This window comes from Acinonyx jubatus, chromosome F2 (genome assembly GCF_027475565.1).
Source record: "Acinonyx jubatus isolate Ajub_Pintada_27869175 chromosome F2, VMU_Ajub_asm_v1.0, whole genome shotgun sequence".
NCBI classification, from domain to species: Eukaryota; Metazoa; Chordata; class Mammalia; order Carnivora; family Felidae; genus Acinonyx; species Acinonyx jubatus.
Window position 1 is genome coordinate 66358210 of NC_069394.1, and position 27437 is coordinate 66385646.

General features: G+C 38.1%; 1 protein-coding gene across 2 annotated transcripts in view; it reads right to left on the reverse strand.

The window, feature by feature from the left end:
- Nucleotides 1–27437, reverse strand: part of MTFR1 (mitochondrial fission regulator 1) — a 64333-nt gene that overhangs the window by 36696 nt on the left and 200 nt on the right. The window contains exons 1-2 of one of the 2 annotated variants that reach the window (XM_015083949.3): nt 26116–26278; nt 3702–3844 (exon numbers count right to left, since the gene is read on the reverse strand). In XM_015083949.3, the coding sequence (XP_014939435.2) occupies nt 3702–3767 (66 nt within the window). In that variant the 5' untranslated portion in view covers nt 3768–3844; nt 26116–26278. Of the gene's footprint in view, nt 1–3701; nt 3845–26115; nt 26279–27437 lie in introns of those variants that run through there. The other variant, XM_053208291.1, reaches the window with a different exon arrangement.

A 27437-nucleotide genomic window follows, 5' to 3' on the forward strand; every position in this document is an offset into this window, starting at 1 on the left:
AGGTCTATGTAAGCTAATGACTGGAATATTGAGAAAGAAGAAGAGTCATAAAACCTTTACTCAACTGTAGGAAAAAGTGAGAGGAAAGAGCAGCTAACTTTCAGGAACTCTAAAACTAGGTCCTACTTTATTTTTTCTATTCAGCCCTCATGGAGTGGGAGAAATTGTAAATGGCTGTGAAGAAATAATGAACAGATGGTACTGAAAAGTCACCATCTGTGCACTGGAAGACTGTAAGGCCCAAGTGTATCTCCTACCCTAACTGGTGGCTGAACTGTTGTCTTGTCAGTATACTGGAGAAGGGAAGACTTCCTCTAAAGATAAATTGCCATTAGTATTTTTTCAGATGTAAGAGAGGGGGAAGGAGAACACTACCACTGCTAGATACTTTGATTTAAGAAATAAAAATTCAATTCCATTAGAAAATTATTAAATAGTTATTAAGCAGAAAAGCTCTGCTTTGCTTTATTTATAATGACTACTGACATAATCTAATCATGAATCTGTGTGCATGTGTGTTTGCATGTCTGGGTCTAGTAATGACAGTCCATAACATTTAGCAACAGTGTTTGAAAGTGATGACAGCAAGGAGGAGGATGACAACAAGAAAGCAATTTGTTCTTTTTTAACATTGTGAAATGCTATTGTAGAAGTGTTGAAGTGTGAGCTTGGAATCTGAAGCTATCATCTGTCTCATCATGATGACTGTACTCAAATTTTATGTGGTAATTCATCTGTTATAGACTAGTTTAATCTATATTACTATTTGAGAGGTAGCATTTAGCAGAAAAAGTACAAATTTAATTCTAAACAAACAGATTTTTCTCAAGATAAGCTATTTCATATTAACACAAAGGTCATTATTCTGAGGGCCACATATCCCTGAAATTACATGCAAAATTTTGTGCATACACAGTATTTTTCTGGAAGAAAGTCTGTATCATTAATCAAAATTTCAAGTAGTCTAGGATGCAACACAGTACAAATCCTTAACTCCAAGGGAGCCAGTGGAAAATCCAAAGTGTGTATTGGGGAGAAGGGGTAGAGATAGGAAGATGAAACCCTATTAACAATTTCAAAATCCCCAATTAAGATAAGACTTTCCTCAAGTCTCTTCTTCCTTACTCTAAACTCCTAGCCACATTCACCTTCTTCCTCCACAGCACAAAAGGAAAACAAGGTTATAATTCTTAAGTTATTACTGGAAATATATTACTAATGCAAATTAGTAATCTGCTAGAACTGTGGTTATACCTGTAAAACAAAAAATGTTTGGTGAACGTACACAATTTATGCAAAAGAACTAGGTATAGTGAACCAATCAGTGATAGCTATTTCATACAGTGGTGCTGATATGTACAGTGAAATACAAAGAGCTAATCATCACCGGTTGTTCTAATGGCAAAAACAAATCCCTAATCTCAAAGCTTCTTTTTTTCTTTTTAAGAAGATAAAACATGTAAAGATGAAGGTAGTTTCTGCTCTTGGAATACTTTGATTAGTATCAAGTTCATTATCCAACCAATGGGAAAATATGTATTTATTACTAAAAGAGGGAACTAAAAAGTTTTATTTTCAGATGTCCAAAAGCAAAATCTTGGTAGACTATACACTTCCTTACACTTAGGCAGCACACTAAGAGGTCTTAGAAACGAAATAACTCCCAAGGATCAAACTGCTTTATGTTAGAAAAAAGACTTGTTTTTATATAGATTTCCAATTAACTCATTAAAGTTGATGATTATACACTACATACAAAAACGATTTTGGGGGTCTCCAGGGTGGCTCAGTCAGTTAAGCAACTGACTCTTGATTTCAGCTCAGGTCATGATCTCACGGTTTGTGAGATCAAGCCCCACATCGGGCTCTGCGCTCACAGCATAGAGCCTGCTAGGGACTGACTGACTCACTCTCTCTCTCTCAAAATAAACATTTAGAAAATAAAATCTTGTTCAGTTACTATTAATAGGAAGAGCCCTTAACTGTGATTACAATACAGGGAATAAGTTAATGTTCTGTTACCTGGTCCATTTTTTGATGAAAGGCACACATTTTACCCCTCAAATGAACAAAGCTAAATTAAACGAACAAGCTAAAGAAAGTGTGTTTGTTATCTGTTCCTGAAACTAAACACTTTGGCTTCATCAGCATTAGTCACATTCACCTGACCTGGGCCAGGAATGGGGGTGAGTGACAGAGCAAAACTATGGAAAACTAACCATTACTGAATGTAGCTATAGTACGTACAAGCCACTGAAGTAGCTGTTTTACATACAGTCCTTTAATCCACAGGCTAACTCTAGAGTAGTGGTTCCTATCTGTAATTTGTAGATGAAGAAAGTAACTGGCAGAGACCAATTTCAGAACCGGAGTTGTTTGAATCAAGGACCTATATCTTTCCTCTAAATTACACTTTTTAAAAAAATTATCATTTTTAAGTAATCTCTATGCCCAACGTGGTGCTTGAACTCATGACCCTGAGATCAAGAGCTGCATGCTCTTCTGACTGAGCCAGTCTGGCACCCCGCCACTAAACTGTAATTCTTACTAAAATTGGAAATAAATAAGAAACATAAATTATAAAGCGTGACTTCTTGGGAATTATAAATTACGAAAGCCTCCCATCTTTCTGAAAGCAACAGAAATTATTTTGCTGTCGGTACTGAAATGTTAATCTACTCTATACAGCCAAATGGTGGTAAATAACAAATGAGAAACACAGTATATAGCTACTTTAAGTGAAGTCCAAAACAGAGAAAGATGTAACTGAAAAAGATGAAAATAGTATTAACTTCACAAACCATTTTCCTACTGCTTATCCTCAAACTAATAATCTTAAAATTATGCAGATATTTAAAAAGGTATTTTTATTTGGTTCTTTGCTTTTTATCTCCAAAGAAAATAGATGTAATGTTGAGGGGTTGGGGGATTTAAAGTTTAACTTTCTCTTAATAAGACATGAGAAAACACAAAATAAAAACAGGAGCAAAAGTAGTGTATTAAAAAGTATACCCATAATCAATTTATGTAACCTGCCTATATCTTTAACAAACAAAATTTAATTTCACATTACAGATGAAAAACATTGAATTTGAAAATGAAAAACAAATATTCCACAAAATACACCTAGCAGAACTACTGCTCTAATAACTTTACACTGGATCTAAAAATAAAAAATATGTATCAGTAGAAAACACTTCAAAAATCAAGATCAGAACTAACCTCTTTGGCATAGAATATTATACTAATTTTTTCTTCATATCTATAGTTGTTATATTTTCAGAGACATGACTTACCTTTTACTTTAAACAGTTGTATGATAAACCACATTATAACAGCATTCAATATTAATAATTCTACACACAACATTCAGGGTTGTCAAGTGTTAGCCAAACATATTTTATTCATTTACATATATATATATGTATGTATGTATTTCTTTCCTCACTACTAACAAATGCATTGCCCTTAACAGTCACATGAATGTTGGTACATTTTCAATAAAATTTCAATAAAATTTTCATTTTAACCCAGAATGTTACTCTAGTATTTAGGAGGCTAGGTAAAGATTCACTTCTATGACTAAAATAAACATATTGAATTTAAAATGTTGGTCATATATAGATTTATTTCACTTTCTCAGAAAAAAATCTTAAAACATACAAGTGTCTGGATTTTAAAAATTAATTTGGAGCACTCACCGATTGCATGCTTACTCCAACCTGTTGAAAAACCATCCTAATTAGGCGCTTAATCCAGCCAAGCATTTAGATGGCAAAGTCTCTCCAAATTTGCATTTCAAGTACTCCAGGCATACATAGCAGCACATGGTCCAATAAGCACACTAAAATTTTAAAATGCAAATACTAAAATGAAATAATTGTTATTTAGAATCTTTGCTGTCTGCAACATGTCTCACAAAGTCTAGTCTAAAACATTTTAAAACTTTGCATGTAGTTTACTTAAGAGAAAACAAATTTTGTTGTGATCAGCTTTAAATAAATAGTACAGTATTTTTTTAATGATTTTTTTTTCCAGCCAGGTTTCTTAGTTGGAAGCAATAAAAACCCACTATGAGTAATTTAAGTAGAAAATATTTTTATGAAAAGACATATAGTAGATAATAATGTATATAACAGATAACTGATATATACGCTACACAGAGCCAGGAAAGACATCCAATACTGGGGCAGAATTGGTCCTGAGAAGACATCACTGCAACTGCTACTGCCCCCCCTCCCCCCCCCCCACCCTCCCAGAATAGAACAGTCTGCCAGTTCTCACTTTTCTGCCTCACTGGCTCCTGAGTTGCTGTCCATACTGATGGCATTTGCTTGGCCAAATCTACCTGACTATAGTTACAGATTCTGCCTCCTACCAAAGCCATAAAGGAATTCCAGAAATAGGGAACAGGAATTCAGATGCTACAGGGTCAAAAATGACAAAAGTCCTTCCACACTTCTGGCACTATATAACCCCTGCCACTCACCTCCTTCTTCCCCATCAATATACTATATATCTGATAGAATTTTTCAGAGAGAGCATGGGAGTGGGTGAGAGGGGCAGAAGAAGAGAGAAAATCTTCAGCAGGCTCCACGCTGGCACAAGGCTTGATCCTACAACTCTGGGATCTTGACCTGAGTCAAAATCCAGAGTCTGATAATCAACTGACTGAACCACCCAGGTGCCCCTCTGTCTGACAGAATTAAATTGTTAAATCGTCATACAGCCTAAACCAGTCTGCTGAAAGTGTTGGTCTCCAGTGAAACAGTTTGAACAAAACTATGTCAATGTACTGCTTCCTCATCAAAGCAGTCTTAATTAAAAACAAACAAAATGACTGAACAAAACAGTTCGGTGTACTTATTATTAATAAGTACTTGGTATTACTAAGTAGACTTAGTAACATATTTGATTTACACTCTGATGCAAGCTCATCCCACAAAAAGACCACAAAAAGAGTTTATGGTCTACACTTTGAAAAAAACTTTATGAATAATTGGGGGAGGGGGAGATAAATGGTGCCACAAATATACCAGACATTGGGTGAAACATGAACTGAAAAGAGCCAGGTCCTAATGACAGATGAAAGTATGTAATAATTCTAAGCACTGGCAGAAATATATAATTTATTGATAACTGTTAAATGGTCATGACTAGAACTTTGGTGAGACAGAGACACAGATATATTTTAATGTTACCAATATCTATTACTGCTTGTAAGAATGCCATACTCTGAGAGTTAATGGGAAGAAAAACAGCAAAGGTCCAAAAATAATGTCAAAGCTGGGGGAAAAAAAAAAAAAAAACTACCTGGGAGAAAAAAAGATGGTTTTATGTCAGATTTGAAAACCTATCACTTTTATATATACATACGTATTTTTTGACCTTTTTTTTTTTTAAGTAGGCCTCATGCCCAATGTCGGGTTTGAACTCACAACCCTGAGATGAAGAGTCACATGTTCTACCAACTAAGCCAGCCAGATGTCTCTAAGATGAAATTTTTTTAAGTTTTACTTATTGGGGCGTGTGGGGTGGCTCAGTCAGTAAAGTGTCAGACTAGATTTCAGCTCAAGTCATGATCTCATAGCTCATGAGATTGAGCCTTGCTGTTAGCACAGAGCCTGCTTGGGGTTCTTCCTCTCCCTCTCTCTGTCCCTCCCAAGCTCACACACACATGCATCCACTCTCTCAAAGTAAACTTTTTAAAAATCCTATTAAAGTTTTATTTTTTTTTTAATTTTTTTTTTTAACATTTATTTATTTTTGAGACAGGGAGAGACAGCATAATGGGGGAGGGTCAGAAAGAGAGGGAGACACAGAATTTGAAACAGGCTGCAGGCTCTGAGCTGTCAGCACAGAGCCCGATGCGGGGCTTGAACTCACGGACTGCGAGATCATGACCTGAGCCGAAGTCAGGCGCTCAACCGACTGAGCCACCCAGACACCCCAAAGTTTTATTATTTAAGTTATCTCTACACCCTTTGTGGGGCTCAAACTAATAACCCCAAGATTAAGAGTCGCACACTCTTCTGAGTCAGTCAAGCAACCCAGGCTATCACTTTTTTAAAATGTAACTTACACAGAAAAGTACACAAATTTTAAGAGTCCAACTTGATGAATTTTTATGTATATATAGACCTGTGTAGCCACCACTCAGATCAAGAGCCCCAGGACCCCAAAAGCCCCCATTCTAACCACTATTCTGACTTTTAAAAAAATGTTTACTTATTTTGAGAGAGAGACGAGGTGCCTGGGTCCCTCAGTCAGTTAAGCGTCTGACTTCAGCTCAGGTCATGATCTTGGGGTTCATGGATTCAAGCCCTGGCATCGGGCTCTGTGCTCAGACCTCAGAGTCTGGAGCCTGCTTCATATTCTGTGTCACCCTCTCTCTGTCCCTCCCCCACTCGCATGCACAAGGAAGAGAGAGAAACCCAAGCAGGCTCTGCCTTGTCAGCATAGAGCCCAACGCAGGGATCATCAGTCTCACAAACCTCAAGACCATGACCTGAGCCTAAATCAAGAGTCAGACGCCCAGCTGATTGAGTCACCCAGGCGCCTCTACCATTATTTTAACTTTTATGAGCATTTATTAGTTTTGCCCACTCGATGTATTCTTTTGTGTCTGACTTCTTTCATTTAACAATGTCTGTGAGATTAATTCACATCCTTTGTAAATCAGTTATTTTTCGTTGCTGTTATGTACTATACCACAATTTACTTACCCAATTTACTGTTCGTGAATATTTGGGTTGTTTCCATTTTTTATCTATTACAAATAAAGGTGCTAAAATAATTCCTGCACATAGCATAGAAAGGTACACATAAAAACTCATTTCTCTTGAGGATATGCTCAGAAGTAAAACTGCTACATCACAAGATATACAGACAGTCCCAACTCACAAATGGTTCAACTCATAATTTTTTGACTTTACAATAGTGTGAAAGCAAATACACATTCAGTAGAAAACACATTTCAAATTCTGAATTTTGATCTTTTCCTGAGCTTTCAATATACGGTCGATACTCTCACGTGATGCTGGGCAACAGCAACTAGAGCTCCCAGTCAGCCACGTGATCACAGGGTAAACAACTCATAGACTTATAGCCATTCTGAAACCATACAACCAATCTGGTTTTCACTTTTAGAATGGTATTAGGTGATTTTGCCCATCTGTAGGCTAATGTGTTCTCATCACATTTAAGGTAGGCTAGGGTAAGCTATGACATACAGTAAGTTCTGTGTACTAAATGCATTTTAGACTTATGGTATCTTCAATTTATAATGGGCTTATTGGGACAGAACTCCATCATCAGTCCAGGAAGATCTATATAAATAAAATATATGGCTACATCTTTAATAGAAACTAACATCTTTCCAAAGGACACTCTCATAAGCAAGTAAATGAGAGAGTTCTAGTTGTGCTACAATTTTTGTCAATACTTGCTTCGTATTGTTGGTATTTTTTTTTTAACGTTTATTTTATTTTCGAGACAGAGAGAGACAGAGCATGAACGGGGGAGGGGCAGAGAGAGAGGGAGACACAGAATGGGAAGCAGGCTCCAGGCTCCGAGCCATCAGCCCAGAGCCCGACGCGGGGCTCGAACTCACAGACCGTGAGATCGTGACCTGAGCTGAAGTCGGATGCCTAACCGACTGAGCCACCCAGGTGCCCCGTATTGTTGGTATTTTAAATTTTAGCCATCCCACTGGGCTCTTTACATGTCTTGGGAGCATTTTGGTATCTTCTCCAAAGTATCTTTTGCTCATTTTTCAAATGGATAGGATTTTTTTTTAATATTTTAAAATTATTTTTGCCAAGAAGAGATGTTTTGCAATCTGAGCCAAGGATTGGAGAACACAGGCTGGGATAAAGGAGATGAAATCTAAGAGTGAATGACTAAGAAAAGAAGCCAGAATAGAAACCCCAGGAAATACTTAAGGAACTAGCATAAAAGATAAAAACCCCTGGGGGGAAAATGATCAAAGGGTAGTAGAAAAATAATGACAGAAGTGTTGTCAGCAAAGAAACAAAAAGGAAATTTCAAGAAAGGAAATGGTCCTTGTTAAACGGAAACACACAGGAAAGAGGTCACATAGTCAGTTGGTAGCCTCCTACTGCCAACCTTTCCTCCAAGCCTCTCCACTGTGCTCTCTAGAACGCTTCTTAAAGATAAATGTCCCCTCCTTTCCTGAACTGACACTGGGCTCTCCCTATTTATAATCCTGCTTCAAAGCCTTCTCAGAGGGTTCCTCCTTGCTTACTCTCTTGCTTTATATTAAAGCTATTCCTAATCAACAACTTCTCTGCATTTTGGCCCCCTGAGCACTAGTAAATCAATAAATGTATCTTCTATTTGCCAGTGCTAGGTGATTTTAATATTCAGACATGACACATCCCAGAGATTACTGTGTAAGCCCATTCATATAAAGAACCAAACCAGGTAAAATTAAAAGTAAGCTAATCACAGATCAGATTTTTTTTTTTTTTTCAAGTTTTGTTTTGTTCTGTTTTGCTGCTGAAGACAGGGGTCCTGACTGGCAGGTCTGAGAGGTATTTCTAAGGGTGCTGGCAATACTCTGATCTCTTAACATAGACACTTAGGTATGTTTATTCTATGAAACTGTAGGAGAGTTGAAAATACTGACTCTACCTTTAGTCTTTCATCTTGCTCATATCTGCTCGCTCAATGATCTCTCTTGGGGCTATGTGTTCCTGACCCCTTGGAGATTAATATACATCCCTCAGAAATGCCCGCCAAGGAGGCTTGCTTTGGCCTCCCATGAATCTGTTAGAGGTAACAGTCATTCCCTCTCCTGAAGTACAGATGGCACCGCAAGGTCTGTTAAAGGTTAGCTGTCAATTAAGCACCTGCAAGCCCTCTGATCTCACTAAGACTAAAATGCCCTCCTGCACATTCTATAAAAATCTGTAGGCTAAGATCCGGACTTTTCAGGGAATAGCTGCACAGATGTCCAGATTATCATCCAACCAACCCTGTCAGTAAGTTACCCAGAATAAAACTCTGTGTTAACTGTATGGAGTTGCCTGTTGTGCTTTTCAGTCTTAAGTGTCTTCTCAGTTTGGAGGATACTTTGTAGTCCTTCCTCCACCTACCAACAGAAACTTATCAAGATGTATCCTTACATACTTTCCTTAATGTAAGTTATACCTCAAATAAAAGCTTTAAAACCATACATAGCCTTTGACCAACTTATGCAACTTTCAGGAATTTCTCTCAAAAGCATTGTATGTAATAACACATGTGTAAAGATATTGTCTACAGTGCTTTTTCTAACCACAAAACTGGGATCAACCTTAATGTTCATCAATAAAACAATTGTTAAATTACAATATACTCATATTAGAAAATATTATGCATCTATTAAGTGAGTGAAGTCCAGATGGTAATTACACCTGTGATGAGCATAACACAATGTATAAACTTATTGAATCACTATGCTGTACACCTAAAAGTAATGTAACATTGTTAACTATTCTCAATTTTTTTTAAAAAGTAACAGTCTATATAATGACTCGCTGGAATATACATGATACAGCAAGAATAATGTTTTGTTTTTTTAGGAAGAATATGTTAAGTATGATCTTATTTCTGTAAAAAACAAAAATCTTCAACCATTTTTTTTTTAATGTTTATTTTTGAGAGAGCCCAAGTGAGGGAGGGGCAGAGAAGGGGAGACAGAGGATCTGAAGCAGGCTCTGCGCTGACAGCAGCAAGCCTGATGCAGGTCTCAAACTCACTAACCGTGAGATCATGGCCTGTGCTAAAGTCAGATGCTCAACCAACTGAACCACCCAGATGCCCCAAGCCTCAACCTTTTTATTTATAGAAAGATACACATCAAACTCTTAAAAATGGCCAGAGCAGGTAGAAGTGGACTTTTCTTTGTATGGTTTACTTTTCATTTAAAAACAAAATCTAGGAGCACCTGGCTGGCTCGGTCAGAAGAGCATGCGACTCTTCATCTAGGGGTTGAGTTCGAGCGCCACCTTGGGTTATAGAGATGAAATAAACTTAAAAAAAAAAAAATCTAGAAAAAAAGAATCTCACCTTCTAGCTTTCCCTCAGATACTCCTCTGACCTACCCTGTCCATACTGACACCTTCGGTCTATTCTTCCCTGCAATTTTCATCAACCTAATCAATCCCTTTCCACCTTCACTTTCTTCTACCCCCATGCAGCCAAAAATCACTTGAACCACTCTGTGTCAGTATTTTCAACTCCTTACTCTACTGCTCTATTTCTACAAACCACAACTTGATTAATCCAACAGGCTTCATTTCCTACAATTGGACCTTAGAAAAATTACAAAATCTCACATTTTGATGTTGCTACAAAAATGTGCTACCTCTGACATCAAACGGGCCCTCACTGCTGTCTAGCATTCTCGGCAAGTATTTTCTTACTACTCTTCCCCCTCTTCCATTCCCCAAGCAGCTTGTTCAAGCATTCTTCATGCTATCCAAATCTCTCCAACCCTTCCTCCATCATTTCTCAGCAAAAATGAAGCACACTTCTTCAAATAATAGAGAAATCATCTAACAGGAAATCCCTCAACATCCTGCCGCCCCACATGCCATACACTTACCTACATCCGCACCTATTCTGTCCCCATTCTCTCCTGTCCCTCCTTCCACCCAAGGGCTCAGGATTACACCCCCTCAACTCACAGGTCTCATTACATCAGCTCCACTCTGTATAGATAAATCCTCTTTCCTGTCCTATGTCAGCTTCGATCACATGCCACCTTCTGGTTTCTCCCATCTGCTCTCAAACCAAAGATCCAAAACCAAGCTCCTTAATTTTCTTCCTAAATCTGCTACTCGTGTGTTCCCTACCTCAGAAAATGGTACCCATATCGTCAATCATTCCTTCTTTCTCTTTCATTTTCTACAATCAAGATGTAGGTTTCCTCCTAAATAGATCAGATTCCATTTACATTGCTATTCTATTCCAATCCAGTTATCCAAAGCCTACACTATCATAAAAATCTATTAACTAGACTACTACTAGTTAATAGTCCCCCCCCCCCCCCCACCAACTTTGCTCTCCCCTTTCTATTCATTCTCAATACCAAAATAAGTCCTTTATGATATCTGGTCTCTGTACTTTCCTATCCTCTGTATCTTTCATACTCTACTCTTCGATCTGGTCATACAGATAATTCTAAAAACTCAACAGGCTCTCTAGACTTTTCTTTTATCCAGTATTCCACCTCCCTATAGTTTCCCTATATCAAGCTAGGTCCTACTAGTCCTTTACTTCAGCTTAGCTATCACTTCCTCCAAGAGGTTCTTCCTGATGGACCAAAGTTTTTCCTGATGGACCAGGATTAGGGTACTCCTGTAAATATTATCCTATATACCACATTAAAACAATGTACCTAAACTGCTTATCTCCACAGCACTTTAATCACCAAAAACTATCTTATTCACCACAGTGATCTCAGCACTCAGTATACGGAATGTAACAGTTGCTAAGTTAATATTAAAATATTAAACGAAGGACATCTAAGACGCAAGCCAGTATCTTTTCTACATTATCTCAAATGTGAACAGATTATGTAAGCATTTTGCTTCTACTTATAGGTGAACTAGGTAATTTCAGACAAATCATCCTCCCAAGAGGATAAATAAACTGGACAAAATATAAAAATCATCTATTTAAAAGCATCAGAGAACTGTCAAGGCAGAGAAGTATATCCAGGCCAGTAGTTATTTCCTTGGGGAAAAAAAAATTAAAAAAATAAAAGGGACTGACTTCTAATGAAATTTACTGAGAGAAGGCACCTATAACAAGTATAAGGAATGAAAAAGTAAACATCACTATCGATCACAAAGGTGCTAAAAATAATAATAGTAAAGGGAGAGGCGCTTGGGTGGCTCAGCTGGTTAAGCATCCAACTCTTGGTTTCAGCTCAGGTCATAATCTCACAGTTCGTGAGTTTGAGTCCCAGGTTAGGCTTCACATTGACAGCTCAGAGCCTGCTTGGGATTTTCTCTTCTCTCTCTGCCCCTCCTCTGCTCATGCTCTCTCAAATAAATAAATAAACTTTAAAAAATAATAATAAAAAGGAGGCACCTGGCTGGCTCAGTCAGTAGAGCATATGACACTTGATCTCAGGATTCTAACTTCGAGCCCCATGTTAAGTGTAGAGATTACCTGGGGCACCTGGGTGGCTCAATTGGTTAAGCATCCAACTTCAGCTCAGGTCATGATCTAGTGGTTCACAGGCTCAAGCCCCTCGTTGGGCCCCGTGCTGACAGCTCAGAGCCTGGAGCCTGCTTTGTGGATCATGTCTCCCTCTCTCTGTCCCTCCCCTGCTTGTACTCTGTCTCTCTCTCTCTCTCTCTCTCTCTCTCTCTCTCAAAAATAAAAACATTAAAAAAAAAGAGTAGAGATTACTTAAAATTAAAATCTTTAAAAAAAAAAATAATAAAGGCAAAACAAAGCTACGTAAGAAGTTACAATGGTGGTTACCTTTCGATGGGAGTGGGTAATAGTTGGTGGAGAGCATAAAGGAGCTTTCTAGAGTGCATACAACTTTCTATTTCTTAATGTGGGCAGTGATTACATGGACATTTGCTTTGTAAGAATTTATTGAGTTATATATTCATGTTTGTGCATTTTATATTACATTTTGTGTGTCATACTTCAAAATAAAAAAGGCTTAAAAAAAGATGGCTAAGAATCAGACTGTATTTTGTTTTCTAGGTTCTGTATGAATACATACATAATTTAACTTCAAGAATTTTATGATGATGATATAAGCTTATAGTCTAGTCTACTCTGACATAGACTATAAGAAATAGCAAACTATTTGGGGGAGGAGGAGAACAGGTCATTGGCAGGGCAGTAGACAAGACTAAATGAAAATAGATAAATCTTGAAAACAGACTTTCTCTTCCCTCTACAAATACTATAAAAATATATAAGAGTGTACAGTTACACCAATTAAAGTTTATGGCAATCAAATCAAAGATAACACTAATACTGCTTTCAACAAATGCAGTGTATGCTTTTGAGATAGTTATGATAAAAAAAAATTCATTACCAGTAAATAGTTTCACAATAACCCTGTTAGTAATAATAGCAAAGTTGTTATTAATTTATGTTGTCATTAAATTTAAAATGCCAAAAACTTTAAAAGCTACAACAGTACACTGGCGCTTATTTTTATAAGGTCTTTGGGAACTATTCAAGAGAATGGCCATTTAATTATCTTTACAATATGAGAGAGGAGTATGACCATTTTATAGCAGAGGTGGAAGGAGTCTAAAATGATTAAAAGGACATTCTTATTCAGTTGGTTAATTTATTAGAATAAGGTTTCCTGTTCTCAGAATACTAAAAGATTAGATAAATCAATGCACCCCAATGACACTCTACATTCTAGTGCCAAACAATGATGCGAAAGAAAAATAAGGACCATGAAGTATTAAAACAAACAAACAAACAAAAAAAAAACAACTTATTCAATTTGAAGTTACTGTCCTTTATTTTGAGACTATATCCTTCTTACATTTCGGTGTAAAAAAGCCTTTTCTGTTAGGATATGGGGACAGCAGATGGATGTTACTTGATTTTTTTTTTTTTTTAATGTCCTTACTCATCACAATGAAAAGTTGTCAATCCTATGTCAATGCCATGCCCTCCCTACTTTCTGGAAATTAAACTTGAAATTAAAATCTAGTGACCACTGCTATACTTCAGTCTGGTTGAGACTTTAAATCAGAACATTTTCCCATACTATAAAATAATGATATAGTATTTGACCCTTGGGTACAATTTAATGGCAATTATTCAGGATTAATATTCTACACTGTTCATGCAAAATTAAATACACTGCTATATTCCCAGTGCCTAGCACAGAATCTAAAGTATAAGTCATACTTGTTTCAGTCCACAAATGAATAAATCTCATGACCTAAACTACATCTCTCAACAACCAAAAAAAAAAAAAAAAAAACCTGTTCAGATAAAAAGTTTAATAAGACAAATTACAACTTGATGATATTTCTTTTAAGGAAACAGATTTTATATACGAAATTACATTTCTGAAGGGCATTTTCTGTCACCTTTTTAGAGGTCAACTTTTCTGATATAAAAGAGATTAGAGGGGGAGCCTGGGTGGCTCACTTGTTAAGCGTCCAACTTTGGCTCAGGTCATGATCTCACGGTTTGTGAGTTCGAGCCCCACATCAGGCTCTGTGCTGACAGCTCAGAGCCTGGATCCTGCTTCAGATCCTGTGTCTCCTCTCTCTACCCCTCCCTGCTCACACTCTGTCTCTCTCTCTCAAAAATAAATAAACATTAAAAATAAATAAATAAATAAATAATAAAAGAGATTAGAGTAGTCTTATATATTCATTTGAACTAAGAGTGTACTATTTTCATATGAGGATCTCTGAAATATAACTATAATGAATGACATAATTACATATCTTCTTCTTGAACTATTTTTATTTTAAGCACTCCCATGCAAATGAATTAAGTACTATGGCATCAATTTTATTTTATTTTGTAATATTTATTTATTTTTGAGAGGGAGAGGGAGGGAGGGAAAGAGGGAGGGAGGGACCGGGGGAGGTGCAGAGAGGGAGGGAGACAGAGGATCTAAAGCTGGCTCCAAGCAGACAGCAGAAAGCCCAATGCAGGGCTCGAACCCAGCAACTGTGAGATGATGACCTGAGCCAAAGTCGGATGCTCAACCGACTGAGCCACCCAGGCACCCCTTCTGGCATCAATTTAAAAACAATCTTTTGAAAAAACTGTTCAAGGGCACCTGGGTGGCTCAGTCAGGTGGTCCAACTTCGGCTCAGGTCATGATCTCACAGTTAATGAATTCAAGCCCCGCATCAGACTCTGCTGACAGCTCAGAGCCTGGAGCCTGCTTCAGATTCTGTGCCTCCCTCTCTCTCTGCCCTTCCCCTGATCGAACTCTGTCTCTGTCTCTCAAAAATAAATGAACATTAAAAAAATTTTTTTAATAGAAAAATTTTTTAGGGGCCCCTGGGTGGCGCAGTCGGTTAAGCGTCCGACTTCAGCCAGGTCACGATCTCGCGGTCCGTGAGTTCGAGCCCCGCGTCGGGCTCTGGGCTGATGGCTCAGAGCCTGGAGCCTGTTTCCGATTCTGTGTCTCCCTCTCTCTCTGCCCCTCCCCCATTCATGCTCTGTCTCTCTCTGTCCCAAAAATAAACGTGAAAAAAAAAATTTTTTTTTAAATAAATAAATTTTTTAAAGGTGATTTTCATAAGTTGTGTAATAATTACTGCCCCCTGCACATTATGTGTATAAAAAATTACCTGAGGGGCAAAACTCAGTAAATTAGACCTTTGTAAATAAACATTAGTTTATAAAACTGGAAAAGGTATTTACTGAGCATTAGTGTAAAAAGAAAATTTAGAAGCAAACTCAATGTCCATCAACAGAATAAATTCAATATATCCACTCTAAGTTTATGGCCATTAAAACAAAAAGTTATATACAAAAAATGTTCATAATAAAAATACATGAAAGAAGTTGCAAACTACCATATACCTGTGATTCCTTTTTGTGTGTGTGATTCCATTAAAAAAAAAAAAAAAGCATACAGGGGCATCTGGCTGGCTCAGTCAGTAGAGCATAGGACTCTTGATCTTGAGGTTGTAGGTTCACATCCCACATTGGATGTAGAGATTACTTAAAATCTTTTTTTAAAAAGTATAGCAATAATGGTAAAATAGATATTAGTTTAAATCAACTAACTAAAAAAAAAATAAGTTTTAATTTCATCCCAAGCAGTAATATCTATGCAATCAGTGCTTGTTATTTCAGGATATTTTTCCACATTCATCTTAAAAACCTTCACTGCAGGGATGACTGAGTGGCTCAGTCAGTTAAGCATCTGACTCTTGGTTTCAGCTCAAGTCATGATCTCATGGTTTGTGGGTTCAAGCCCCTGCTTGGAATTCTCTCTCCCTCTCTCTCTGCCCCTCCCTTGCTCATGTTCTTTCTCTAATAAGTAAAGTTTTAAAAAATAAATAAATAATTTCACTATAGGCTGTACCTCCTATCAGTACCGAAACAGACTGGGATAAAGAGATATCTTACCTTGGGGCACCTGGGTGGCTCAGTCAGTTAAGCATCTGACTCTTGATCTCAGCTGAGGTCATGATCTCATGGTTTGTGAGTTTGAGCTCCACATTGGGCTCTGCACTGACAGTGTGAAGCCTGCTTGGAATTCTCTCTCTGCCCCTCCCCCTCTCTCTCACTGTCTTAAGTAGACCAAAAAAAAAAGGCCCATTAAAAAAAAAAGACACATATCTGCAACATGCATATAACAAGTGATTACTATCCCAAATGTATATATAGTGTTTGTAAATCAACAACTAAAAGATCAGAAGCCTAATGGAAAAATAGAAAAAGGACATGAGTAAGCATTTTATAAGTGGAAATACAAATGGACAATCAACATGAAAAAATGTTAATGACCTAATAATCAAATAAACCTTAACTAAAATATCTCTTTTTCCCTATCAAATTGGCAAAGATGAAAAAGGAGACAACCCAATATTGGCAGAGGCATAAGTTGTCCAATATGTCTGATGGGCAACCTGACAATATGTACATACTAGCAATTTCACTTCTAAAAATTTATCCTATAGAAATAACCTGATACTGACAAAATTCTGAATAGAAAAGCTGTCCTAAGTATTGTAATAGTTTAAAAAACTGGAAAAGAAACCAAAACATCTAACAAAAGAGAGTTATTTAAATACACAAAAGTATCTCATGCATACCTTGAAAGACTAAGCAGACATAAAAAGATGAATTTTAAGTCCCGTGAGCTGGACTCTTGGCAACAGGAGGCTCCTCACCCTCTCCCACCCTTGCAGTGTGCATTCCAATTGCTTCCCCCCCTCCCAGAAGTTGCCCTAAAGACAAAGCCTTGAGACAGTGATACGGTGTTAAGACCATCTGAGGAGTATATGTGATTGAACCCAGTTAAGGCCCCTATATGAAACTTTTAAGATTTGGCAGGCAGGTGTGGAGATCTGTCCTGCAGCTTCTCAAGATAAGCCTAGTGAGTTCCCTTGTTTATTAAACCTGCTACCTACCCATCCAAAACGGCTTGCCTCTTTCTTCAAGTCTCTCCCAGCTGTCCAAGAACCATGTCAGGTTTCAGAACAACCTTGTGAACCAACAACCACAAAATAGTCCATTTAAAATTTATTTCTAACTCCTTACAAATGTAAAAACCACTCCTAGCTCACATACAAAAACAGGCCTCAGGCCAGTTTATGCTATTGGGCCATAGTTTGCCAACCTCTTCTCTAGGACTTAGGCTAAAACTTGAGGCTAAAATCCTTAAATGGTGGGATTACAGTGACATTTTATGTTTTTTATCTAAACTGTGTAATTTAGAGGTGCCTGGGTGTCTCAGAGGGTTAAGTGTCCGACTTCAGCTCAGGTCATAGTCTCACGGTTCATGGATTCAAGCCCCACATCGGGCTCTGCGCTGACGCTGCAGGGAGAGAGGGAGACAGAATCCAAAGCAGGCTCCAGACTCTGAGCTGTCAGCACAGAGCCCGACACGGGGCTCAAACCCACAAGTCGTGAGATTACGACCTGAGCTGAAGTTGGACACTTAACCAACTGAGCCACCCAGGCGCCCCAAAATAAATAAACTTTAAAAAATAATAATAATAAACTGTGTATTTGTACAAATGGTACACAACAAACATACCAAACAATAGCTGAGTAGCTGACAGTAATTAACATTTCAAAGAGCACCTAAATATATAAAGCAAATATTAACAGATATAAAAAAGGAAATAACATATATAAAAGGAGAAATTGTACAGTAACACAACAGTAGGGGACTTTAACACCCATTTACATCAATAGATCAGTCAGACAGCAAATCAATGAGGAAACAGTAAATGACACATTAAGCCAGATGGACTTAACAGATACATATAGAGTATTCCATCCATAAACAGAATTCATATTCTTTTCAAGTGTCTATGGAACATTTTCCAGAACACCACACTAAGCCACAAAACTTCTCTCAAATATAAGGAGACTGAAATCATATCAAGCATCTTTTCTAACCACAACAGTATGAAACGCGAAATCAATTACAAGAAAAAAAAGTAGAAAAAACCACAAACATACGGAGGCTAAACAACATGGTACTGAACAACCAATGGGTCAAAGAGAAATAAAAAAATACATTGTGATGAATGAGAATGAAAACAAAATATTCCAAAATATATGGGGCAAAGAAAAAGCAGTTCTAAGAGGCAAGTTTATAGCAATATAGGCCTATCTCAGGAAACAAGAAAAATCTCAAATAAACAATATAATCTTACACCTAAAGGAAATAAAATAAGGAAAAACAAAGCCCATGGTAGAAAAAAAATACAGCTGACTCTTGAAGAACACGTTTGAACAGTGCACGTCTACTTTTATGTGGATTTTTTTCAATATGTCCAGCACAGTATTGTATACGTATTTCCTCTTATAAATGTTTTTAAGTGTTTATTTACTTTTTGAGTGAGAAAGACAGAGTACAAGCATGGGAGGGGCAGAGAGAGGGAGACAGAATCTGAAGCAGGCTCCAGGCTCCAACCTGTCAGGACAGAACCCGATGCGGGACTCGAACCCACAAGCCATGAAATCATGACCTGAGCTGAAGTCAGATGCTTAACCAACTGAGAGACTCAGGTGCCAGGTGCCCCTCTCTTATAATTTTCTTAACAACACTTTCTTTTTCTAGTTTGGTAGTTACGTTTTCAGGAAATCAAAAGTTATAGGGAGATTTCCAACTATAGGGAGGGATGTCAGGACTTCAACTGCCCCCCTTTGTTCAAGAATCAACTGTAAAAATAAATGAAATATATAAAAATAAAATAAAATAACAACAGAAAAGATTAATGAAACTCAGCTATTTTTTTAAAAGATAAACAAAATTGATAAAGCCTTGGCCACATTAATCAAGAAAAAATGAGGAAGATGTCAAAGAAATATAATCAGAAAGAAAGAGAAGTTACAACCAATACCATAGAAATACAAAGGATTATAAGATTACTAGAACAATTGTAGGCTGTCAAACTGCACAACCTAGAAGAAATGGATAAATTCCTAGAAACATACACTCTTCTAAGACTAACTCAGGAAGAAATAGAAAATCTGAACAGACTGATTACTATTCATTTGAACTGGCAATCAAAAAACTCCAAACAAACAAAAGCCGAGGACCGGACGACTTCACAAGCGAACTCTACCCAACATGTAAAAAGTTAATACCTATCCTTCTGAAACCATTCTAAAAAATAGAAAGAAAAACTTCCAAATTCATTCTTCAAGTCCAGCACTGCCTTGTTATCAAAACTACAAAAAAAAAAAAAAAAAAAAAAAAAAAAGAAGAAAACTCAGGCCAATATGCCTTAGGAACACAGGTGCAAAAATTGTCAACAAAGTATTAGCAAAAACGAAATTCAACAATACATTAAAAGGATCGTACACCATGATCAAGTGGGATTTATTCAGGGGATACAAGAATGGTTCAACAGCTACAAATTAACGAGTGCAGTACAGTACATTAACAAAATGAAAGATAAAAATCATATAGATGCAGAAAAACCATTTGATAAAAATCAACATTCATCATGATAAAAAAAAAAAACTCAACAGAATGGTTATAAAGGGAATGTACCTCAACATAATGAAGGCCATATATTATAGTCCCACAACTAACATCATACTTAACAGTGAAAATCTGAAAGCTTTTCCTCTAATGTGAGGAACAAGACAAGGATGCCTATGCCAGTCTTTTATTCAACACAGTACTGCAAATGCTAGCCACAACAATCAGAAAAGAAACAGAAGACACCCAAGTTGGTAAGGAAGAAATAAAAAACGGTCACTATTTGCAGATGACTTGATATTACATATTGAATACCCTAAAGACTCCACCAAAAAACTATTACAATAAATAAATGAATTCAGTAAAGATGCAGGATACAAAATTAATATACAGAAATCTGTTGGCTTTCCAGACATGAATACAAATTATTAGAAAGATAAATTAATAATCCCATTTACAATTGCATTAAAAAGAAGAAAATACCTAGGAATAAATTTAACCAAGGAGTAAAAGATCTGTGCTTAGAAAACTAGAAGACATTGATAAAAGGAAACTGAAGATGACACAAATAAATGGAAAGATACACTATGCTCATGGGTCGGAGGAATTAATATTGTTACAATGTCTCTATTACCCAAAGCAATCTATAAATTCAATGCAATCCCTATCAAAATTCCAATAGCATTTTTCATACAAGAACAAATAATCCTAAAATTTCTATAGAACCACAAATGATCTTCCAACTGCCAAAGCAATCTTGAGAAAGAACAAAGCAGAGGGGCTCCTGGGTGGCTCAGTCGGTTGAGCATCTGACTTCAGCTCAGGTCATAATCCTGCGGTTCATGGGTTTGAGCTCCACGTTGGGCTCTGTGCTGACAGCTCAGAGCCTGGAGTCTGCTTCGGATTCTGTGTCTCCCTCTCTCTCTCAAAAAAAGAATGTTACTAAAAACTAATTAAAAAAAAAAAAAAAAAAGGAACAAAGCTGGAGATTTCACGCTCCCAGATTTCAAACTATACTACAAAACTATAAAAATCAAACAGAGGATATTGGCATAAAAACAGACAAAAAGATCAATGGAACAGAATAGACAGCTTAGAAATAAACCATACATGGTCAATCAATCTACAACAAAAGAGGCAAGAAAATAAAATGGGGAAGAGACAGTTTCTTCAATAAACAGCGTTGGGAAAACTGGACAGCTGCATGCAAAAGAATGAAACCGGACCACTTTCTTACACCATATACAAAAATAAGCTCAAAACAGAATAAAGGTCTTAAATGTGAGACCTGAAACCATAAAGCTCCTAAAAGAAAACAGGCAGTAAACTTGGACATCAGTCTTAACAGTATTTTTTGGCACAGCTATCTGTCTCCTCAGGCAAAGGCAACAGAAACAAAAACAAAAACAAATAATTGGAACTACATCAAACTATAAAGCTTTTGCACAGCAAAGGAAACTATTAAAGGTAATCTGTAGAATGGGAGTAGGTACCTGCAAATGATGTATCTGACAAAGGGGTTAATGTCCAAAATATATACATAAAACCCCACACCAAAAAACCATAATCTGATTAAAAAATGGACAGAGGACCTGAATAGATATTTTTCCAAAGAAGTCATATAGTTGACCAATAGACATATGAAAAGATGCTCAACATCACTAATCATCAGGGAAATGCAAATCAAAGCAACAATATCAACCTTACACCAGTCAGAATAGCTAGCATCAAGATAAGAAATAGCAAGTGTTGGCAAGAATGCAGAGAAAAAGTAACCCTCATGCACTGTTGGTGGGAATGTAAATTGGTGCAGCCACTGTGGCAAACAGTACAGAGGTTCCTCAAAAAATTAAAAATAGAATTACCATATGATCCAGTTTGAGCCCCAAATTGGGTGTAGAGATTACTTAACATATTAAAGGGCATCTGGGTGGCTCCCTTGGTTAAGTGTCTGGCTCTTGGCCTTGGCTCAGGTCTGGATCTCACCTTCTGTCAGTTTGAGCCCCACACTGGGCTCTGCCCTGACAGTGCAAGCCTGCTTGGAATTCTCTCTCTGCCCCTTCCCCATTATTTGTTTTTGTGTATTTTGTGTCCTTAACAAATCAATCTCTGTCTATACCATGATCATGCAGATATTGTGTCTTTTTCAGAAAGTTTTGTTTCACGTTGGGTATTTAGCTTGAGATACACCAGAAATGCATGTTTATGATTAGCATGAAGTTGGTTGTTTTCCATATGGATATTCAGTTGCCTCAGCACAGTATACTGGAAGGACATCAGAATCTAATTCAGAATACTTTGCTTTGTACCACTGTTCTATTTAATTATAGCTTTGTATTAAGTTTTGATATCCAGCAGTGTAAGTTCTCTGGCTTTGTTTTTCTTTAGAATGTTATTGCTTCTGGTCTTATACATTCCCATATAAATTACAGAATCATCTCTCAATTGCCATAAAACCAAACCTACATTTAATGGGAATCACAGTAAATTTACAGATAAATTTGGGGAGAATTGACACCATAACAATACTCAAACTCCCAATCTACCTTCATTTGAGTCTACTTTAATTTTTATCACATTTTGTAGTTTTCCATGTAGAGGCTTTGCAAATATTTAAATTTATTCTTCAATATTAGGAGCTTTTAAAGCTACTGCAAGTTTTATGGTTTGTATAATTTTAATATCTAATTTGCAACATGTACTAATTAGTTCTAATAGTTAAAGTATATTTTCAAATTTTTGTGACAACCCGTATCAGCTGTTTCCAAATTTTGAACCTCCTTGTCTTTTCCTGGCTTTACTGAACTGTTCAGAAGTGTTGATAGCAGTCATTTTTGTCTCATTTCTTAACTCATGGAGGGAAATAAATATTTCATCATTAAGCATGATAACGATACTGTAACTTTTATGTAAATCCTCTTAATCAGATCAAAAGTTCCCTTTTAATCTGAGCATGCCTGAGTATTCTAGTGGTTTTAGCATAAGTGGATACTGAATTGTATCAAATGCTTTTCTTTACTTATTGGGGTGGTAAAGTTATTTTTCTCGTGTGCGTGTGTGTGTGTGTGTAATTTTGTTCTTAAATTTACACTGGCCTCATAAAACAAGGGAGTGTTTTATCTCTTTTCTGTAAGATTTTATACTACAAAATTTTAAACAAAATATTAATGATCATAAAAAAAGACCTGAAACAACAGGTGTTGGGAAGAATGTGGAGAAAAGGGAACTCTTGTACACTTTTGGTGGTAATGTAAATCTGTACAGCCACTAAGGAAAAGAGTATGAAAGTTCCTTAAAAAATTAAAAATAGAAATACCATATCATGCAGCAATTCTACTTCTGGGTATTTATCTGAACAAATGAGAACACTAATTCAAAAAGATATATACACCCCTAAGTTCATTACAGCATTATTTACAATAGCCAAACTATGGAAGCAATCTAAGTGTCCACTGATAAAAATGAATGGATAAAGCTGTGGTATGTATATGCAGTGGAATATTGCTCAACCATAAAAAGAATGACATTTTGCCGTTTTCAACCAAATGGATGAACCTAGAGGGTATGCTAAGTGAAATAAGTCAGAGAACGTATCATTTCACTTGTATGTGGAATCTAAAACAAAACAAAACAAAAAACAAGCAAAGCAAAACAGAGACTCATAGACTGAGAACAAATTGGGGGTTGCCAGAGAAAGAGGTGAAATAAGGAAGTCAAAAGGTACAAACTTCCAGTTATAAAATTAGTCATGGGGATGTAAAGTACACCATAGGGAATACAGTCAATAAAACCACAATAACTTTGTATGGTGACAGATAGTAACTAAACTTACTTGGTGATCATTTTGTAATACATATAAATATCAAATCACCATGTTGTACACCTAAAACTAATATAATATTGTATATCAACTACAGTTCAATAAGAAAAATTTTTAAAAACTGTCTAGGAAAATAAACTTGTGGAAACTGAAATTTACCAGCACTTCAGAACCAAACTCTCTTTCCATCCCCCCTTTTCAGGCTATTTTTTTTCCTATTTCCTGCTTTATATCCATAAATTCAAGTTACCCCCATCTTTTTCCTATATATTCACCGGGTCAAGTCACTAATCTTTTCACATCTCAGGTGAAGCTGTCCATGATAGTGCTACCTCACTCTTCCTAAGGGATGGTTGCAATCAGTGAGTCACTGTTTTGCTCAAGTTCAAACTCCTTAAACTTGGCACTCAAATTACTTCACATGTGAGCCTAACTTTACCTTCTAGACTTCCTACAGTAGGAATCCTAAACGTCAATTTAACTGGTCTAACCTGCTGTCCTCTGAAAAAGTCCTGCTGTCTCTAGTTCCTTATTCCTCTAACGTTATTTGAATAAAGATGTTGTCTTAGAAACAGTATAAGATTGAAGGGTGCCTGGGTGGCTCAGTTGGTTGAGCATCCGACTTTGGCTCAGGTCGTGATCTTGCGGTTCATGAGTTCGAGACCCACATCTGGCTCTCTGCTGTCAGAGCCCGCATCAGATCCTCTGTCCCCCTCTCTCTGTGCCCCCCCACCCTTGGGTACTCTCTCCCTCAAAATAAACAAACATTAAAAAAAAAGATAGCATAAGATTGAGAAGATAAAAGATATAAAGTATTCAATATAAATATCCAGTACGTGCTAAATGCCAAAGGAGGTAGAGACTATTCATTGAAGTATATTTTCCCTGGTTTCTTTTCCTCTTTAACTGGCCATATACTATAGAAATTTTAAACACTTGTATTTATTGATCTGTATTTACATACTTCGATTTTAAAATCAATTGCAGGGGTGCCTGGGTGGCTCAGTCAGTTAAGCGTCCAACTTCAACTGAGGTCATGATCTCATGGTTTGTGAGTTTGAGCCCCAGGGCAGGCTCTGTGCTGACAGTTCAGAGCCTGGAGCCTGCTTCAGATTCTGTGTCTCATTCTCTCTCTGCCCCTCCCCCACTTGTGCTCTCTGCCTCTCAAAAATAAATAAATGTTCAAAAAAAATTTTTTTAATCAATTGCATTAACCCTTTACCATTTTGAAACAAAAATACCTATTTTACTGTTATACTCAAATTCCAGGGTTTTTTTTCTTCCCTTACGTATTTACATTTACATCATGCAGTTACATTTATTCCACAATTCGTATTCAATTATGGTTAAAAGAGCAAGAATTTGACACTGACCAGGGTTAACATCCTAAACCACAGGCCCCTCTGCCCTCCCCCTTATTTACATCAGTGTGACCTTGGCCAAGTTGCTTGGCGTCTCTTTCCTCTCATCTGTAAAATGGGATAATACCCACTTCACATGGCTGTTGTAAAAATTAAATGAATAGGTGGAAACAATTTCACAGTGCTTCATACGTACCAAGTGCCATATAAATAGAAATTATCAATATTAACATTACTGCTCAAAAGCAATAATGTTACTGCCAAGACTACACTGGTTGGTACCTTTGTTTTCAGTGATTTTGAAAACCTGAGCTTAGGGCAGTGAAAGTGCTCTGTCGGAGAACTGACCACATTTCTTGCAGTGCAAACTATATTTCCGCTGTCTACACCTTCAAGTGTGCCTTGTTTTACTCAACCCCTCTAGAAAGCAATTGATTAGAAAAAACTATAATTACTGACCATGACAAAGCTGAAGAAATTTCTAAGAGAAATTAAATGTCTGGGATTTACTTGAAGGGGGGGAGGGGGTGGCAAGCCGATCATGTGTTGACAATTGTTACAATTGGGTGATGGGTTCGCCAAGTTCGTTATACTAACCTCTCGTCCTGTGTATTTAAAGACTTCTAAAATAAAGGGTGTTTTTAAATGTCAAAGGATGATTTTTCTTTGGGGCTTAACGCAAATCTTGTTACGGTCAGGAAGCTACATTGGGAAGTTCTGGGAGGCGAAAAGTGAAACAGCAACACAAGCCAGGTGAGGCTGGTTAAACCTCCCAGGCCGAACAGCAAGGCGTGCTCCTCCTCCCAGAATCCCCGAGGTCCGCCCCGGAGGTGCACCCGCGAGTCCGACCGGTCTAGCCTCAGGAAAAAGTGCAACGCCCAGGGAACCACCGCAAAGGGCGGCCTTCCAGGGACCGGCGGCTGGCGCTCTTACTGTGGACCCCGAAGGATGCACCAGGAGCGGAAGGGAGGGGGCAGATGTGCGTGGGTGAGTCCCAGCCTTCAGGACAAAGTCGGCCGACTTCCCTCCGCTCCGCGAGTGCTCCAGCCCCACCAGGGCCCTCAGCCACCCCGGCAGCCCGAGAACGTCTCCGCCTCTCTTCCGCCGCGGCGCAGACACCCAACCGGCCCATGGAGCCCGCGGTCCTCCTCGAATGCCCGAACCCACGGCTCCTTCAGCTCCTACTCTGTTACTAGAGCTTCCCACCGCCCTCAGGCCTGTGGACGCTTCCTCGACTCCACGCCAACCGCTTTCCCGAGTCCCTAGCCCCCACTTACCTCGGCCGCGAGGCAGCCAGGAGCCTTCTTGAGCTTCCCCTGCTTCCAGCTTGGCTACCCCGGGCGTTACTGCCAATCACCCAATCTCCGCCCCGAGTCCGGACCAGACTGACCAATCAGCTGCTTCCTCCGGCCCAGAGGCGGGTAGGCAGAACGGGGAGGGGAAGAGAAACTACCGCCCCACGCGCCTGCAGCCACCTTTCACAATCAGTGTGCGCATGCGTGGAGCTTGGAGGGAAGCGGGCGCTATCGCGTGGACGTAGCTTTGTTTGTGTCTTCACTGCTCTGTCCTGGAAAGTACTTTGCTAGTAAACCCCATTCTGTAAATGTGTAGCAAGATCCACATTCTGAATGTAGCCGTAAATGTGTATCACCTGGAAAGAAGGTGGGAGTCTTAAGCCCTTGTTAACCTGACTTATGTTGAGCCCTTTTATCCCACGCTGTTGGGACTTGTATTTACCTGGCAGATCTTCCCACGTGAGCTTCATATCTGGGGTGTGTTTGTGTTTAAGGGGGTTGAGGGCGCGGGGTATACAAAGAGCATGGATGAGGATTTTACTGTCTTCGGTTACACCATCTGTTTAGTCATGGGGACACATGCTTTTTAACAGTTGAATATTCTGTGACACTAGATTTAAAATAATTCTGCCATGAAATTATCATTACATTGTAGCTAAGAATAAATTCAGCATGGTAACGTGTGTAGGCCCCGTAAGAAATTCATATGTAGAGTAAAAATCTTGTTTCTGTATGGCCTTTCAAAAGGCTGTTGCTGATTGGCTGTCTCTCTCACCCTCCCTCTGTAATAGATTCCACAGGTCACTGGGCAGGCACCAGAGCTATGATGGTTTTAGCCCTGGTGCCCAAGTCTCTTCCTGGCCAGGGCTTCCCAACTTCAGCAAGGGTGTTAATTCGTTTAGTCAACAAGGGCTTGTTGGGGGCCCATTATGACAGTACAAAGTCTTTAAAAGCCTTGAACCATGCCCTTGGTGAGCTTACAGGCTAACAGAAAGAAACACAAACTTTTTTAGCCTAATGCTATAATGGAGGAATGTAGGGAGCCTGTGAGACCTGCCTAAGCCAGCTCAGGGGCTCAAGAAACACATTCCAGAGGTGCGCTTCAGCTGAGGCTTGATGAAAGCTGATGCTCCTGAGCTAAAGGAGTGGAGGCAAAGGATACTGGTGTTTCTGGCAAAGTTTAATTGTTTCTTGTGAGATCTTTAAAGGGTGGATTTACTGAGAATCTAATAAAGTTTGTGCTCAGGCCCCTTGACTTGGACCAGCCCTTTCTAAGACCCAAGGAGGGATGCTAGCGCTGAGTT